General features: G+C 38.1%; 1 protein-coding gene across 1 annotated transcript in view; it reads right to left on the minus strand.

Annotated features, from left to right (window-relative positions):
* The window catches only part of BMP7 (bone morphogenetic protein 7), a 97392-nt gene that overhangs the window by 18523 nt on the left and 61401 nt on the right, over positions 1–17468 (minus strand). Inside the window, exon 3 of the mRNA XM_031951671.1 lies at positions 4764–4912. Within this exon, the coding sequence (XP_031807531.1) occupies positions 4764–4912 (149 nt within the window). The remainder of the gene's footprint in view (positions 1–4763; positions 4913–17468) is intronic.

Below are 17468 nucleotides of genomic sequence, written 5' to 3' on the forward strand. Positions count from 1 at the left end.
TGAATCAAGAACTTTGGTTCAAAAAATCAAGGTGACTTTGTTGTCTCAGAACATAGCCTCACAAACTTATCAATATCCAGTTTCCTTGCAGATGAAAATGAATCAAGCGCTGTCATTATTCTTAATTTCAAAAAGTTAGGAGTCTTATTGTCTGTTATCATTGTGGGAAAGACATATCCTAGAACTATAGTTTGTTCATTTGTTTGTTGTTGCTTTAGTGAAGAAATTAGCTTCTTGATAGTTTTCTTCATATAAGAACTTAAGACAGCAAAGATATAATGCCCCTATTATACCTAATAAACTCCTAGATCATAGGACCACAGATTTGGAACTGAAAGAAATCTTAGATGTCAACCAATCCTATCCACCTTCACATTTTACAACTGGAGAAACTGAGGTCCTTAGATGTTAAATAGCTTGTCTATAGTCACAATATTTGATTGATCCGTGTTAGACATAAACCAAGGACGAGAATTCCACTTTTTCTCTTGCATCCTTCTTTGGCATTCAGCACAGGCTAGTCACAAAGATTTGTTTACTTTTTTTTACTATTCTGGTCAGGGAGGGCTGCCTACAACAGTGTTGTGGATAGTAATTTGAATTCAAGAACTGAATGGTTATAAATCCCCAGAAAAGTTTCAGGTATAAGTATTTCCAGCACAACAGGGAAGGGAATATTGCCTTAGTCTCTAAGATCTCTGTTAAAAGATTCCCAGATTTTCATACCAACCTAGTTATGAGACTCTTTTCTCGATCATAAGATGCAGTAATTTGAATTAATTTTATGGCTATAAACAAGGCTGCTGCCATGTGGGTATTCTCTGTAGCTAACCATAGCAACCTATTATATAAGAAAAAAATGTCACTAGCCCAAGAATAAGAATACATAATTTTCATTAAAAACTTAATCATGAATGTTTATTAATCATTAATTAATATATAATAAATAACTGCTTAATAAATACATATTATATAATTACAACCACACATTTTCCTCTGGACATATAACATATGGAGTGTGCTTCCATTCTAATTTGTTTGTTATTCAGATTTCATGATGGAAGAGATATATTCTGTGCATTATGGATATGGATGCCATTATGTCTGATAGGCTGATCCAGGTAGAGTGGCAATCAGGGAACCCATGTCCTATTCCTACCTTCCCATATGGATGGGTATGTGGACTTGCTGTGTTATGTTCATTGAAGGGACCTCAAAGAGGCATCTAGTATAACTTCCCATTTTACAGAATATAAAACAGAGGCCAGAAGAAATTAAATGATTTGCCCAGAACCATACAGGTAATATGTATCAGAGTGGTATTTAGACTCAGGTTCTCTAACCAGAATCAGTATTGGAAAAAGTAGTTTCTTTCTCCTTTCAAAAAAAATTAAGCCAAATGCTTAAAATTATATCTGTTCTGTCAAATCAGTTCCAATTGTTTAATAATTCAATAATGAAGAGAACCAGCTACACCCATCGAAAGAACTATGGGAAATGAGTGTGGACCACAACATAGCATTTCCACTCCTTCTGTTTTTGTCCACTTGCATTTTTGTTTTCCTTCTCAGATTATTTTTACCTTATTTCTAAATCCAATTTTTCTTGTGCAGCAAGATAATTGTATAAATATGTATACATATCTTGTACTTAACATATATTTTTAAATGTATTTAACATGTATTGCTCTATCTGCCATCTAGAGGGCAAGGGGTGGGGGAAGGAGGGGAAAAATTGGAACAAAAGGTTTTGCAACTGTCAATGCTGAAAAATCACCCATGCATATATCTTGTAAATAAAAAGCTATAATAATAATAAAAAGACAATGTATGTGTATACATGTCCACATAGTTATTTTCATGCATATGTCTTGTAAACAAAAAGCTATAATAATAAATAAGTAAATAGATAGATAGATAAATCACATCTGTTCTGGTCTTCTCATTTTGTGATTTCAGGTATACTAAGGCTTCCTAGAGAAAGAATCTAGAAAGTGACCATAAGATATATCCCCTCATTCTCTTAACCCTTTCTGATTTCTAATGCAAGCTTTGGGATCAGGGTTTCCCCTGGCCAACCAAACCAGCAACAGCTGGTAGCATATATGCTGTCTCTTTAGCCAGAGAGTAGGGCAAGGAGCCACCCAGAATGGCAGAAGCCCAGGAAGGAGCAATAGCCATTTGGATCAAGTCCATTTAGGTGGCATCTTATTCAGGCTCTCTGCCCAGCCCACAGGAGAAGGCAGAAAAACCCTAGTGCCTGTCAATTTGAGAAGTTCCATGTGACTAATACAAGCAGGCCCTGGGCTCACCAAACCCTTATCAAATCCTTTTTTTTTTAAATTAAAAAAATAACCTAATCAGAATTTAGAGCAAATACAAGGATGATGAGCCATTTCTTTCTTCATCCTCATCCCCACCCTTGGTGGCTTGGCAGAGAATAACACTTCTAGGACCGGATTAAATTATCTATCTCTTGGGTTTGAGAGCTAAGCAGCCCAAGTGGGAGCTGGATTGAGCCAAGTCTCTGTGTATAATCATTCAAAGGGTCTATTGCTGATTTCTCAGGGCATCAAAGGAGTGAGTCCTCTGATAAGGAAAGTATGTAGGCTTATCTCTCACAAATCACTTGAACTGATGAAACCTAAGAGCTAATCTGGCTAGGAAAGGAACTTATTTCTTCCTATGAGTCCAACTCCCAATCTAAAAGGGGATTATACATTACTACAGTGAAGAGATCTCAGCAGGGCATCCAGGAAGCTTCTGATGAGTAAGCCCCTGTGGTATGCCCTCTTCCAGAAATGTAGCAGGAGTGGAGACACAATTCAGTAGAATATATCTTGGATGACGAGGTGGGTGGTTTTCCTTCCAGTTGAATTGTTTGATATATGATATGAATGATATAACCTGTTTGTGCTTCAGATTCATCTCCCAAGAGTCAAAGATAACCACCTATAGTTTATTCTCAGGAGAACAAACGCTGTTTTTTTTTTTTGTTTTTGTTTTTGTTTTTTTTTTGTAGCTGTTGTTATTTTAATCCCATATATTTGAGATACTACTATTTCCCCCACCCAAGGATTTTTCTTGATCCTCTTCAGCTAGGAAAATTTAGTCAAAAAGCGCTGTTGGAGAATAATCCCAGAATTTTACAGGGGTTGTTTTCTGCCCAATACATGACTGAGTTGGATAGCTTCACATTTGTGGAGAACTAGGTACTTTCCAAACCACACACATGCATCCCTCCTTCAGAGCCAAGACTTGATGGAGGAAAAAAGTGGAATATCCAAAATGCTATTGACCTAATTAAACATTCAGCAAGAATAAGCAGCTAAGGTTCCAAGAATCAAACTCAACATTCCTATCCCCCCCTCAGGTAAATTCCCCTCAGTTTCTTCTTGTAGGTAGATCCAAAAGTCTTTGTTACCCTTGCACTGGACTCCCAAATGATAGGGTTATAGGTAGGGAGTAGTGAACTGAGAAGTGAGCTACTCAGAAGTAGTACTGACAGCAAACTGGGACTGCTTCTTAAGCCTTCCGAAGCCCTCAGTCTCCCCTATTGCCACCATCATTCTGGAGACCTCATTCTGGGTAACCACTGCTGAACAGCACCACAGTATCTCAGCCATTTCTTTCTTCATCCTCATCCTCAGAACAGAAAAGGAGAAACATACCCATATACAAGCAAGCCTGGGAACCATCCCAGCTTAATTAGAAATACATTTTCTTGGGAGGAGTGACTGATGCAACCAACCCCACCTACATCCTACTCACAACTGGCTTGCCTCATCAGCTCATGGCAAAGTGTTTACAGGGATTCTACAAGATGGCCTTCTCTCCCTACTTTTTCCAAAGGAAGTGGACAGAACATTGATTCCTTAAGACTAAGTGCTAGTACTTTTGGGGGAGGGGGGTGATAAATGTTATAGAAAGCTGTTCACTGTTAGATTTGTGGTGAGGTTGGGGGCAAACAATAAATCCTTGTGAGTGAGATCTTAGATTGCTTTGGAAAATATTTGTATTTTAGCAAGTACTTGATCTTTTTTGTCCTCTTAAAAATCAGGGGTTTTTCAATAAATAAATAAATATCATGGATTTTAAACCTATTTTGTGTCATGGTCCCCTTTGGCCTCCTAATAAAGTCCATGCACCCCTTCTCAGAATAATATTTTTAAATGTATGAAGTAAAATCTGTGGTATTACAAAGGAAACAATTATGTTGAAATACAGTTATAATTTTTTTTAAAAAAAAGTTTATAGACCCCAGGTTAAAAATTCCCCTACAAATGGAATGCCTTTAGCTAGAACTGTCATATAATGAGAAGAGGTGGATGGAATGGCACGTGTCTTCTACGTGTTTTTCCCTCAGCCTTTCCCTGTTCTTCTTTTCTCCATCCTCTGATTCTTCTTCCCTGTCTCCCTTTCTCATCCCTCTACATTTTCCTCAAATGATTCTCTACCCAAGTTAAAAAATTAAGGGTCAAAAAAGGCATGACTCTTGCATACACAAGTGATCATTTAAATTTGTACTCTTTTACTTAGTTTAAGAAAAAAAGTGTGTGTGGGGGGATTGATTTTTATTCCTACTCAAAATGCTGAAACTGTTTTTTGGGGGAAAAAATCTTGCCCCTTAATGAAACTCAAGCATAAAACATTCAAAAGATCCCACTTAAGTACATGATTATTGACTGTGCTAAAACTAGTCTGGGCTCGAGCTCTTCAACACACTCAAGCTCTCACTGCTGACAATACGGTCTTGGAACTCACCATCTAGACTCTCCACTGACAGCTGCAGGCCAAGGTTGTGCTGTGGGTTCACCACCCAGTGATTACTCGTGGCTGTAATGTCAAATACCAGCCAACCCTCTTCCGTAGCCCAAATAGTTCGACTGTCAAGCAGAAACAAATCTGAATCCCTAAAAGAAAAAGAAGACAGGAATATGAATCACCTGGGGGAGTGGTTATTCAGGAATGGTTTGATCACTGAGCAAGAAATTTACAATCATGCCATAGATAGGGTCTTTAAGGGAGAGTAGAAGAAAATAGGGAAAGAAAATTTTCCCAAAAGGGACAAATAAGATAGTAATTGGCACCTCAATGAAAGTTTCAGGGGCCTTTTTTTTTTTCACCATAATGAAAGGAGGTATTTGAAAGGAATAGAAAATGCATTTATTAAGTACCTACTCAGTGTCAGGCACTGTGATAAATTTAGCTTTACAAATGTTACCTCATTTGATAATGAAAGAGAAGGGAAATAAAGAAATAGGCACTCAAGAAAATACTTTGTAAAAAAAAGAAAAAATCTTAGTATTATGTTCATTGAAGAAAGGTCATTCAAAAATTTACTGCTTACTCTGTGCAATAATAAAAATAACAGCTTGCATTCATACAGGCCTTTCTGAAATTCCTTTCTCATTGAGGAACTATTGAACATTGCCATTTCCATTTCACAGAAGGAAAGTAGAAATCAGCAGAGAAGGATTTCTGTCCACAATCACACAGTCTAGGAAGTATCAGAGCTGGGGTTTGGGGCCTGTTTTGTGACTTCAAAGTCATTGATCCCTTCACCATGCCAGGTTATCCCTGAAGAAATTCTGATAGATGTTGCTGATACAAAAATGAAATAGGACAGCCTCTTCTAAAAAAAAAAATAAGAGCTGAGAGTCCAGGTTACCAAGCTCTCATCTCATTACTGTTCTACTAATGTCATTTCATCCCTTCTAGTCTCAATCTATAGTAAAAATAGGCATAACCAAATGCACTGTATAAAAAGCTTTTCAAGTGCTTTGAGATCCACACACAATTGATATTAATATACATGATGAATGTCTGAGTGAAATTTCTACCAGTTATATGACCAAAGCTGGTTCCCATCAGGGCCTCTTCCTTATGTTTCTAGCTGATGTCAGTTTTCACCAGACGCTCAAGATATTTTGAATTTCTTCCCCTCATTCTCTCAGGAAAAAAATTCCTTTTAATTCAATCAGTCTTTCAGGATGAAAAAGCTTTATTCTGGAAGTAAGGGGAAAGTTAAAATAAAAGCAAATGATATCCAGAACCACAAGGAGACAAAGACTTAAAAACCTTTAATAACCCCTCTCTATGGGATTTGACTTGGACTTTTAAATGATGATTTTATGTTATTTAATCCTTACCTTTCTTTCCCACCTTTTGCTGAAGCCTCCAGTATGTACAGGGCAATTAAATATAATAACTATTTTTCTCCTGTGTTTGAATCAATTTAAATTTCTATGACCATAACTTTCTATTTCTGATTTTACTTAAATGATATTTTGGGAAAAGGAAGGGGTGGAATACAGGAAGTCCTGAAAGTGAATGACCATTCAGCAGTTCAAATACTTAACTGCTGTAAGGGCAATTTTTACTCTCTCTTTTTGACCAAATTATCTTGGGCACAAATCTGATTATATCACTTCAGTGCTCAAGGTCTTATAATGGCTCCCTATTACCTAAATGCTAAGTTTTTCATCCTGCTATTCAAGGCCACCTGTGATCTGGTGCTGTCCTCATTTTTTAAATCTTATTTCATGCTATTTTTCCCTAATATATTCTCTATGTTTTACAAAAACTAGAATTCTCCTTATCTATTGTACATGCTCTATATTTTCCCCCTCTGTACCTGTATTCATATTTTTCCTAACATTTCAAATGCTCTCCATGTGTTGAATTCCTATCTCTCCTTTAAGGTCCAACTCAGATAAAACCTCTTCCATGAAACCTTCTCTGGTCTCTCTCCTTTCATATTCTCCATAATTCCCAGGATCAGTCAGTCAATCAGTAAACATTTACAAAGCACTTACTATATGCCAGACACTATGGTAAGTGCTAAGAATACAGAAAAAAAGCCCCTGGTCTCAAGGAACTCACAGTCTTATAGGAAGACAACATGCAGATAACTACTTACAAACATGCTAAATTCCAGATAAAATGGAAATGACTAATAGAGGGAAAAGACTAGAATTAAGGACCAGGAAAGCTTTCTTGTGGAAGATGGGATTTTAGCTGAGACTTGAAGGAAACCAGGAAATAAAAATAAAGAAATAAAGAGGAAGAACATCTCAGACATGTGGGAGAGCCTGTGAAAATGCTTGGAGTTGGGATATGGAATTTCTTGTTGAAGAACAATAAGGAGGTCAGGGAAGGGGAGAAGGGAAAAGTTGGGTATAGGGATAGGAGTTTAGTGTAAAAAGACTAGAAAGGTGAGTGGGGGGTAGGTTATGAAGGGATCTGAATGCCAATCAGAGGATTTTACATTTGATCCATAGGATCTCCTGGAGGGAACCACTGGAGTTTATTGGAGGGGAAGTGCAACATAGTCAGATCTTCACTTCAGGAAGATCATTCTGATAGTTAAATAAAGGATGAATTGGAATGAGGAGAGACTGGCAGGGTAAGCAACCAGCAGACCATTGAAATAGTACAGGAGTGAGGTAATGAGGAATTATACCAGGATGGTAGCAGTGTCAGAAGGCAGAAGGAGTCATATGCAAGGGAGGTTATAAAGGTAAATTCAATAGGCTGTGGCAACAGATTGGACATGGGAAGGAGAGAGGACAGAGACATTGAGGAGTTAAGATTATACCTACATTGCAAGCTTGAGTGGAAGGATGAGAAGTCATAGGGAAAGTCTGGAGAAAAGGTGAATAATGAGTTTAATTTTGGGACATGCTGTTCAAGGCATTTAGAGATAAGATTTCCTAATCTAGAGCCTAGGAAAGAAGTTACTGTTAGATAAGTAAATAAGAGAATCACCAGTTTAGAGATAGGGATTAAATTGATAGAAGCTGATGAGGTTATCTCATCACTTGGTTATCAAGTAAAATAGTAATGATGAAAAAGGGCCCAAAATAGAACCCTGGAAAATACCCATAGTGAGTGGTTAATCAGAATGCATGATCTGAAAAATGACTGAACATTTAGCAAAAGGAGACTGAGAAGAAGAAATTGGATACGGTAGGGAAGAACCATGACAGCCTGGAGAAGAAGAGAATATCAGAGAGAAAAGGGTGATGGAGAGATCAAGAAGGATGAGGACTGAGAAAAGGTCAGACCATTGGTAACTTTGGAGAAAACTGTTTTGTTGAAAAATAAGGTTAGAAGCCAGATTGCAGAGAGTTGAAACGAGAGTAAGGGGATACAACATAGAGGGACCCATTGTAGGCAGCCTTCTCAGGAATTTAACTATAAAAGTGAAGAGAGATATGGGATGATAGCTAATGGGGAGAAATTGATCAAGTGAAAGTTTTTGAAGATGGGTGAGACGTAAGCATGTCTATGAGCAGTAAGTAGGGAAGAGCCAGTAGATTGGGAGAGACTGAAAAAAAATGAGTAGGGATAATAGGGCAATCTATTGGAGAAGATGGAGCATAGATTTAAGGGAAAAAGGTCCTTAGAGATCATCAGCTCCACCCTCCTTATTTTACAGATGAAAAAAAGCCCCAGAAAAGTTGAGAGACTTGTTAATTATCACATAGTAAATATCTTGTCATGAGATTTGAACTTAAGGCTTCTTGACACCCCTTTCAGTGCTGTATCCACTATACCCCACAGTCTAATGTGATTACCTCTCTCTCCTGTGGGGTGTTAGATAGTAGTGTGTGTGTGTGTGTGTGTGTGTGTGTGTGTGTGTGTGATATTTTCCACTAGACTAAAAGCATTGTGAAATAAAGGACCATATGTTCTGAAACTCTGCATCATTCCCCATTTCCCCCACCCCAGCCCCTAGTACCTTACACAACATTCTATACAAGTAGATATGTAATAAGTACTTGTCATACTAAAGTGGTAATTGAATAAAATTCTGAAAAATATCAATGGACATGCTATGATGTTCTATGGGGACAGTATTTTCTTGCCAGAACACAGGAGTTACACTTGGGTGATGACTTTGCTGGAAACTTTTACAGGAAAATGGGAAAATGTGAGATCCCTGGACAAGCCCTTTTGGACCATAGAACAATGACAACTTGGGGAGCAGAGCTATGCCTTTTAAACAATGCATGCCTTGCCAAAATGGTGTCAAACATTCTTTTATTACAAACTGTGAAAGTGAGGGCCAAATTTGTTGACTCATCTGTGAATCAATGAGAGTTTGGGGACTAGGAGTTTTTAAGCTTTTTTTCCTTCTTTCAGTTTTCTCTGGCCATCAGATGAAGGGAAGTGTAGGCCGTTTTTTTAATGTGTTTGAGAGGGCCAGGGCAGTTAAAAGATTGGCAATGAGCAGAGAGTTTAGGAGAGAGAGGCAAAATCTTTTATGTCGAGATTAAATCCCCAAAGGGGTAGAAGTCCCCACATTCTCAGGGAAGACATCCCCCCTAAAACACTGACAGGTTTGAGTTCTGTTGGTTACCCTCAACCTGGTATAGCCCATCTGTAGAGATGGTTTGTTTTAATATGACCACTGTACATGCTACAACTTCTTGGAGTCACAAGAGAGTTGAGTGGCAGGTAGATGAACAAACCTGAAGAGGGCTCAGAAAGACCTTATGCCAGAGCTGGTCCTTTATAAACACATCACATGCTCCTCTCACTCAGCAGAATGGGTGGATGAGAACAGTTTGTTCCAAAGGCCATGAAGGCAACTGAAGCAGATGCTTTGAAGTTCTTAGAGCTTGCTCTGACATCAAAGATGCTAAGGTCATCTGCTGCATCGTGGACCACTGCCAGTGGTCCTGACTTATATCTTGCCACTGGATTTTAATAACTCTGAAAGAGAAAGTGAAGCTGACAACTTTGTGCAATTCTGTCTTACTTAAATTCAATGCATGCATAAGTCAAGACATTACTCCACTGGTCCTTTTCAAAAATGAAAGATAAGCAATAACAAGTCCCTAACCATTAGCACCATCAACTAAACAGAAAGCATCAGAGCTGTTTAAAGCAATAAGTTAGCAGTCTACTTCATATTGTGTACCACAAAACACATTTTTCAAAGATTATCATACTAAATCCTATCAACATAAGCTTTGATCTCCTTCACCTTCTCCACTATACCCATCTTCATGACTTTTTTCTCTATAATTTATATGTACATAGAACATCTCTAATGCTACATCAGAAACTAACTAGAGCAAGTTAACCTAGACTTTGTCCTAGGACACTATCATAAAGGAGATCCTTTCTGAAGCAATTTATTAATGATCACACTTCCTTCATTTGATCCTGGGCCACCATCCATCTACTTTATCCAATTTTACCCTTTTCTTTTTTTTTTTTTTTTTTTTTTTTTTGTTCCCACTCTGTTCTACAAAGAAGCAAGCTACCCCAAAATCTGATCCAATTAGACCTGACCTGGATGGAAAAGAGTAAGGGATTATTGGCTCTGCCATGGCAAAATAGATCAAGCCTATTGGGGGAATAAATTGTCTTTTCTTAGCACCCTGCTGAACCTAGGGAGGACAATCCTTTATGCCATACTCCCCATCGTAAACCACTCCTATACCTAACCAAATGTGCCCCAAATACAAGAATTCCTAGTTTTGCCTATGCCTAATAGCATCCAACCAAGTGTCACGAAAGCCTGAGTACAATTCAGGCCTCATATACTTAATAACTGTGTAACTCTGGGCTAGTCATTCTATTTCTGTTTCTCTTAGTTCCCTGATCTATAAAAGGGATAATGATAGCACCTACCTCCTAGGTAGGACTGTTGTGAGGATCAAATGAGATAATGATTGTAAAACATTTAACACATTGATATACAAATGTTCCCTATCATCATCGGTATTATTAACAAGCTAACAGTGATGATGCCTTAATCCCTAATTAGACTTGAAGCATCATGAGGACAGGGCTTATCTAGACTTTATTTCTCCATCATACCTAGAATCAGTTCTCTATACACTATAGATATGATTAAAATATTTTTACTAAAGGAATAAAACCAAGTCTCTCAACTGTTTTGTCTGATGCTGATGAAGTCCTGAAAGATTACTAGATTGAGTTAGAAGACCTGGCTTCCAATCCTGACTCTGCCCCTTACTATTTGTGTGCCCATGAAAAACCATTTAACCTTGGCTTCCTGACATGTCTCTTCCAGTTCTAAATATATGATCCTCCTAAATAAGTATAAATGAACTTTCATCAAGTGCTGACTAACTATAAGCCCAAGCATGGGTGTGTGAAAGGGATGGAATGGAGTTTGATAGTACGTAAAGAGCTTGTGTTTTATTTCTGCATTCAGGAGTGGGCTGATAAATATTGTACAAATAGTTCTTTGGAAAACAGCAACAACAAAACAAAACAAAATGTGCCCACAACACACTTACGAGTTTAATTTGCATTATTAACATTTTCTCTGTCACAGTCTTCAAAACAATAAACTAAGTCCTGATCTGTAGCATGTGTTACAAATTGCCAAAGTGAGAATTTAACAATATGTTTTATCTGGCTCCAACACATCTCTGCTTGCACAGGTAGTTGAATCCCTCACTCTATGGAAGATTCTGTGCTAGGTAAATGGAAAAGTTTTGAAGGAGTAGAAAATTGTCTCCTGAATATAAAATCTATTTGAGGAAACCAGATAGTTGAATGAGCCAGGCTGGAACTAAGTGTCAAAAGGAGAAGTGAGGGCTTTAGGTACACTAATAGCTTAGGGGATGGGAGAGTTTGGGGGAGCAGGAATCTCTGGAGGTGTGACAGAGCTGAGGTGGAGCTGGACTTTCAAGGATGAACTGGATTTAGATAGAGAGAAAAGGGGGGCGGGGAAGGGGCAGATGGGGGTTGGGTAGGTTACCTGGCAAGAAGATCAGCAAGAGACAAGGTACAAAAATAGAGATAAGCACAGCCCCAGAGTTTAAAAGGCTGGAAAGCTTTGGTTTGGGGGAGTGTCCTCTTTTGGTATCTTCTCTTTCACTCTTGGGAGAGCAGGAGCAAAAGAGAAAAAGGCAGATCAAGACAGCATCCAGGGACTGAGAGAACACTAGTCAGGCTGAAATAATACAACAGCAGTGTAGTACAATAGAAAGAGGGTTAGATTGAAATCTGATGGCCTGGGTTTAAATTCCCAAATGGACTATGAACTATCAGTGATATTTTGGGGGCCTTGGTTTCTGAATCAGGAAAATGAAGGTGTGGATAAAAATAAATTTAAGCTGACCCACTACAACCTAAATGTTCAATCTTGGCTCTAGTGAATAGATGAAGAAATATATATACTTCTCCTATTCACTGAAGAAATGGAAGGCTGGGTACAGAGCGTCACACACATTGTCACAGTAGTTACTTAATATTTTTTCTTTATCCTTTTAAACAATGTTTCTAACAATGAAACATTAGGAAGATGTATTTGTGTGTGTATAATTGGAAATGATTTGTAAAAACAAAAAGTATCAACAAATTAAAATATGTATGTATATATATATGTGTATGTGTATACACATGTGCATATCTGTGAATATTTTAGTTCTAAATCTATGATTTTATAATTAGAAAGTATGAATTCCAAAAGAATAGGAAACAATGTTGGAAGAAGCATATTCTGTAGGGCCTTGAAGGCTATACCTGTGATTTTAATCTTAAAACCCATAAGGGCTTTTGAACAAGAAAATGGCACAATGATTCTAAATCTGATTTTTCTTGTGCAACAAGATAACTGTATAAATATGTATACATATATTGTATTTAACATATACTTTAACATATTTAACATGTATGAGACTACCTGCCATCTAGAGGAAGGGATGGAGAGAAGGAGGGGAAAAGTTGGAACAGAAGTTTTTGCAAGAGTCAATGTTGAAAAATTACCCATGCATATGTTTTGTCAATAAAAAGCTATAATAAAAAAAGAAAATGTCACAATGAAAATTGTTTATAGTTTCAATGGTCACAAAATTATTCTCCATTGACCTTGTTGGGGAGGCCAGGGAGAAACAGACAGAAATCCATGGACAACACTTAATTAAATATAGTGAACAATAAGCATTATTAAGTTCTTTCTATAAGTTGTTGTAATTATTCAGTCAAGAAGTGGTGAGGTTCTCAACATAGGATGGTAGCTATGTGAGTTAAAAGGAGATGTGAGAGATGTTGGGGATGGAAGATGGTGGTACCCTCAACAGAAATAAGAAAATTAGAAAAAGAGATGGATTTGAGGACAAAAATGATTAGTTCTATTTTGGGACATCCCGAGTTTGAGATGCTTATGAGACATCCAGATGAAAATATTCAATGAGCAGTTAGTGATATAGCTATGGAGTTTGGAAGGGAAAGTATATTTTTAGATCTGGGAGTCAGAGTAATAGAAAAGGTAAATGAATCTATAGGAGCTGAAGAGATCATCAAGGAGTGAAGAGAAAGAAAAGAAGGCCCAGAATGGAGCTTTGGGGGCTGCCTACAATCAAAGGGCAAGATATGGATGACAAACCAAAAATGACTCTTTGAAAGAACAATCAGATTATGGAAGCAGAAAAAAACAGTGTTAGAAAAACCCAGATAGGAGACAGTATACAGGAAAGGCTGGACATCCATATCAGTTGCTACAAAGGAGTCAAAAGGATGAGGATTGAAAAAAGACAATTAAATATGGAAGGTAAAACCACTGGTAACTTTGAAGAGAAAATACTTTTAGCCAAATAATGTGATTGAAGGCCAGATTGTAAAGGGTTGAGAAATGAGAAGAAAGGAACTGGAATCAAAGAACTTAAACAGCTTTTTTTTTTTTTTCTAAGTTTGACCACAAAAAAAAAGAAAGAAAATAAAAAGAAAAAAGAAAAGAAAGATAAAGAGAATAACTTGAAGAGATGGTGGGGTCAAGTGAATGGTTTTTGTTTGGTCATTTAGTTGTTCATAGTTGTTAAATTTTCCTGTGATTACCTGGAAAAAAATCGCCATTATTTTTGCTGAGATCTGAGGACTGAAGAGATTCCTCTCCAATATCTGCAATTAAAGAGGCAAGGAGTTCCCAGCCCAAATTACAAAGCATTCTACTGCTAGGACTGCTGTTTTACAAGAGTCACTTTCCAAGAGACTGACTCTGATGAATCTGAAATGACCTCTAACTGTCCTTCATTGGAAGACATCCAAACACTATCATATTTAACATCAAACTCCACTTTGTAAGGCCCTGGAGTACTCAAGGCTATGACAATCAATGAACAAGCATTTATTTAAAAAATATACTAAGTAACAGGAACTATGATAGCCACATCAAGGATCCAAGAACAAAAATAAAGCAGTCCCTAACCTCCAGGAACTGAGACAACATATACATAGGTATATTCAAAATTTTGAGGGAAAAGCACGAGCAATTGATAAAGGTAAAGAATGGAATCAAAAAGGAGCTCCTGTAGAAAGCAGGACAGAGACTGAGCCTTGAAGGAAGCTAGAGAATATAAAAGAAAGAGGAGAGAAAGAAATACAATTCATATAGAAGAGAGTAAAGTGAGATGGCAGAGATGGGAGAGTGTGGGGAAGATATTTTGTCTGGATGTAAAATGTATAAAGGGGAACAACATGTAGATTTACACAAATTTAAAAATGAAATGGACCAGAGAGGTTATCTAACCCAACTCCCTCATTGTATAGCTGAGGAAACTGAGTTTCAGAGGGCAAAGGGACTTGCTTGTAGTCATACAACTAGAAAGTAGCACAGTGGAAATTAGAATTTAGCTGTCCTGTACCAGAGTTCTAAAATGACTCTCATATACAATATGCAAGAAAAGCTACACAGGATCACAGATTTACAGATGGAAGAGACTGCAGGGGACAGCCAGTCGATCCTTTTGACACCACCAATAAGGAATGAGACTGGAGTGATTGAGTTAGTTGCTCAAATTCCCATAGCAAGTGACAGAAATGGAATTACAAGTGGTACCTCTGGTGGCAAATCCAAGGTTTCCACTGGTAGTACTAATAGGGGAGTCTTGGATTCATATACTTACACATCCAAGAAGCTGTCCTCATAGCTATGTAGCTACTGTTGATTGTTCACATGGATCCGAAGCACAGAAATCCATCCATCATCTCCAATTACAGAATGTCATTGCAGCGTATTGTTTGTATGCGTGTAAGTGATGAGGGAATAATGGCAATGGCAAGGCAATGTCACCAGAGCAGGGCAATATAGTTCTGCTGATGACAACTTTGATCTAGAATGAGGCAGAACTGGTGTCCCTAAGACCAGGACAACAAGCAAAGGGCTTGTGATCTAAGTTTCCCAGAACCTCTGGGATTTTAAGAGGCTCAATAGCATAATATTCAATTATAATATTCAGTTCATAGTAATTCAATTCAAAAAGCCTGGGACTTCTGGTTTTCTCCATTCTGAACCAAGGCAAAATCTCCAGGTTCTAATGACTAAACTCTTTCATCTTAAGCACGGTGCCCACTCTAGAACCTCTTTCTCCTCTGCCATTTTGTTTCTTGATGGGCTGACTGCAGATGGAAAATAAACATTTTAAAAGTTCTACATGTTGCACTAACATCACTTTCAATTCCCTAAACTAATATGATGCAATCTGGGCAACCCAACCAGACAACAGGACACTTAGGTGCTGGGGCTGAGTCAGTCTGGGAAACTGTGGAATCCATTGAAGAGCCTGTATTTATAGCAAACTTTTCAAACAATAGGCCTGGAGGGGAAACCCTCAGTGAAAGATCAAAGACAAGTACCAAAGGTGTTCATTGTCCCACCCACACAGACTAAGATACATATTCAGATCCACTGTCAAATTCCAGTCAGCTTTTCTATTTCTTAGATCTATACACCCCCCACCCCACCCCCACCCCACCCCCACCCCCACCCCCACCGGAAAGTCAAGACAACCTCTTCCCACTCCACTTCTCCACCTTCCCCTTAGTCCAGCTCAGAATCTGAGAATGTTGGGTCTGGGCAGGGCCTTGGATTTCAAATCCAAGGCTCTCCTAATACTATCACTTGCATTGCAAGGCCTTGGACAATTTCTTTGGGCTTCATTTTCTCATCTGCAAAATAAGAGACTACATGGTCTCTTAAGGCCCTTTCTAAAGCTAAAATCTGTGATCCTTTTACAAGAAGTGAATTTAGCCTCCTTATTGGACAAGTGGGAAATCCAAAGCCCAGAGAAAGAAGGGGTTGTGATTTGAAGTCCTGCTGGCTGACTTAGTAGCATAAGCCTGGGCTAGAACTCAGGCTTCCTGAGTCCTAACTCATTGCTTTTTCCATGCCTCCTCCACAACACCACAGGACAAGCTAAATGAGTGGTTTTGCTGGATCTAGGCTTCCCCAGAGATTTCAGGGAATGCCCTTTTCTGCCCTCCCTTTTTCTTCCCCACCCCCTCACACTCACCAGGATATCAAAATAGTGCCCACCTTCCTGGAGACATAAGGAAAAACAGAGTCATGCAGGTCTGAGGTTTTTAAAGCATATCCCCTTTAAAGCAGCAAAAAGCCAGGAAAACTAAAATTAAGTCATTTAGAGGAAGGTGGAAAAGCCAGCATGAACAGCAATGTTCCATCCACAAAATAGCCAGGGTTCCTTCCTCCTCCTCTTTCTACTCCCTCCCCCATTCCAGATGCTCTTCAGGTATTTTCCTACAATGATCTCCTCCATGAAGCTAACAGACAAATTAGCTACAGGAGGGCCTTCCTTAGGACAGCAATTACAAAGCTAGAAGAGACATTCTGCAAATGAGAAAATCGAAACTGGGAGAAATTAATGGACTTGCCCAGAATCACATAAAGAAGGTGTGGGATTTACCTCCATGTCCTCTGACTCCAACAGGTTAAAAAGAACCCTTTGTAGATTTGAGTTGATTTTATTCTGTTCAGGATGTGTTACTTCATTACATTCTCAGGAGCCTGCATTTAGGCACTAAAGTAACTTAAACAAACCCATAAATCTGGTCCTCAATTGAATTTTGGTTTAGCCCAAGTTACTTACCTTAAAAGATTTCCAATTAGAAAATAACTTATTTAAGTAGCAAGATATCTCCAAAGAAATAGATTTCTAGGTCCCTATTAATAGACATAAACACACCTAGCCATATGAGCTAGCCCTGATTCCTATGCTCCCACTCTGGCAAGTAATACATTTAACAGCTAAAATTATGACCCAGCATACCAGTATTACCATATAGAGAAACAGGAAAGACACCATATGGCGGGGAAGGGAAGGCGAACAACAAACAAAATGGCCCATCTACCTAAAGAAGGAATTCAGGAGCAGGCAGAATAAAATCTTAGTGTCCTTTTCATTAGTGAATTAGGAATGTATCGAGACATTTTTGCAAGAAAACATGTGTTCATCCTTCCTAAAGTCTAATATAGTAACTTATAGCCTGATCTGACAAAAACAAAAGAGTTAAGAAAAAAGGACAGAGGGAAAAGCACAGAAATAGGCCTTTTTAAAAGGATATACATTTGACTGTAACAAGTAAAACCAAATAAAAGGGGGGGAAAGGGATGGAATTCAACAATATTCATGACTTGATTGTTATAAAGGATAGATAAAGTGGAAGGAAACCAAAGTGTAA

Source organism: Sarcophilus harrisii, chromosome 2, assembly GCF_902635505.1.
Source record: "Sarcophilus harrisii chromosome 2, mSarHar1.11, whole genome shotgun sequence".
NCBI lineage: Eukaryota > Metazoa > Chordata > Mammalia > Dasyuromorphia > Dasyuridae > Sarcophilus > Sarcophilus harrisii.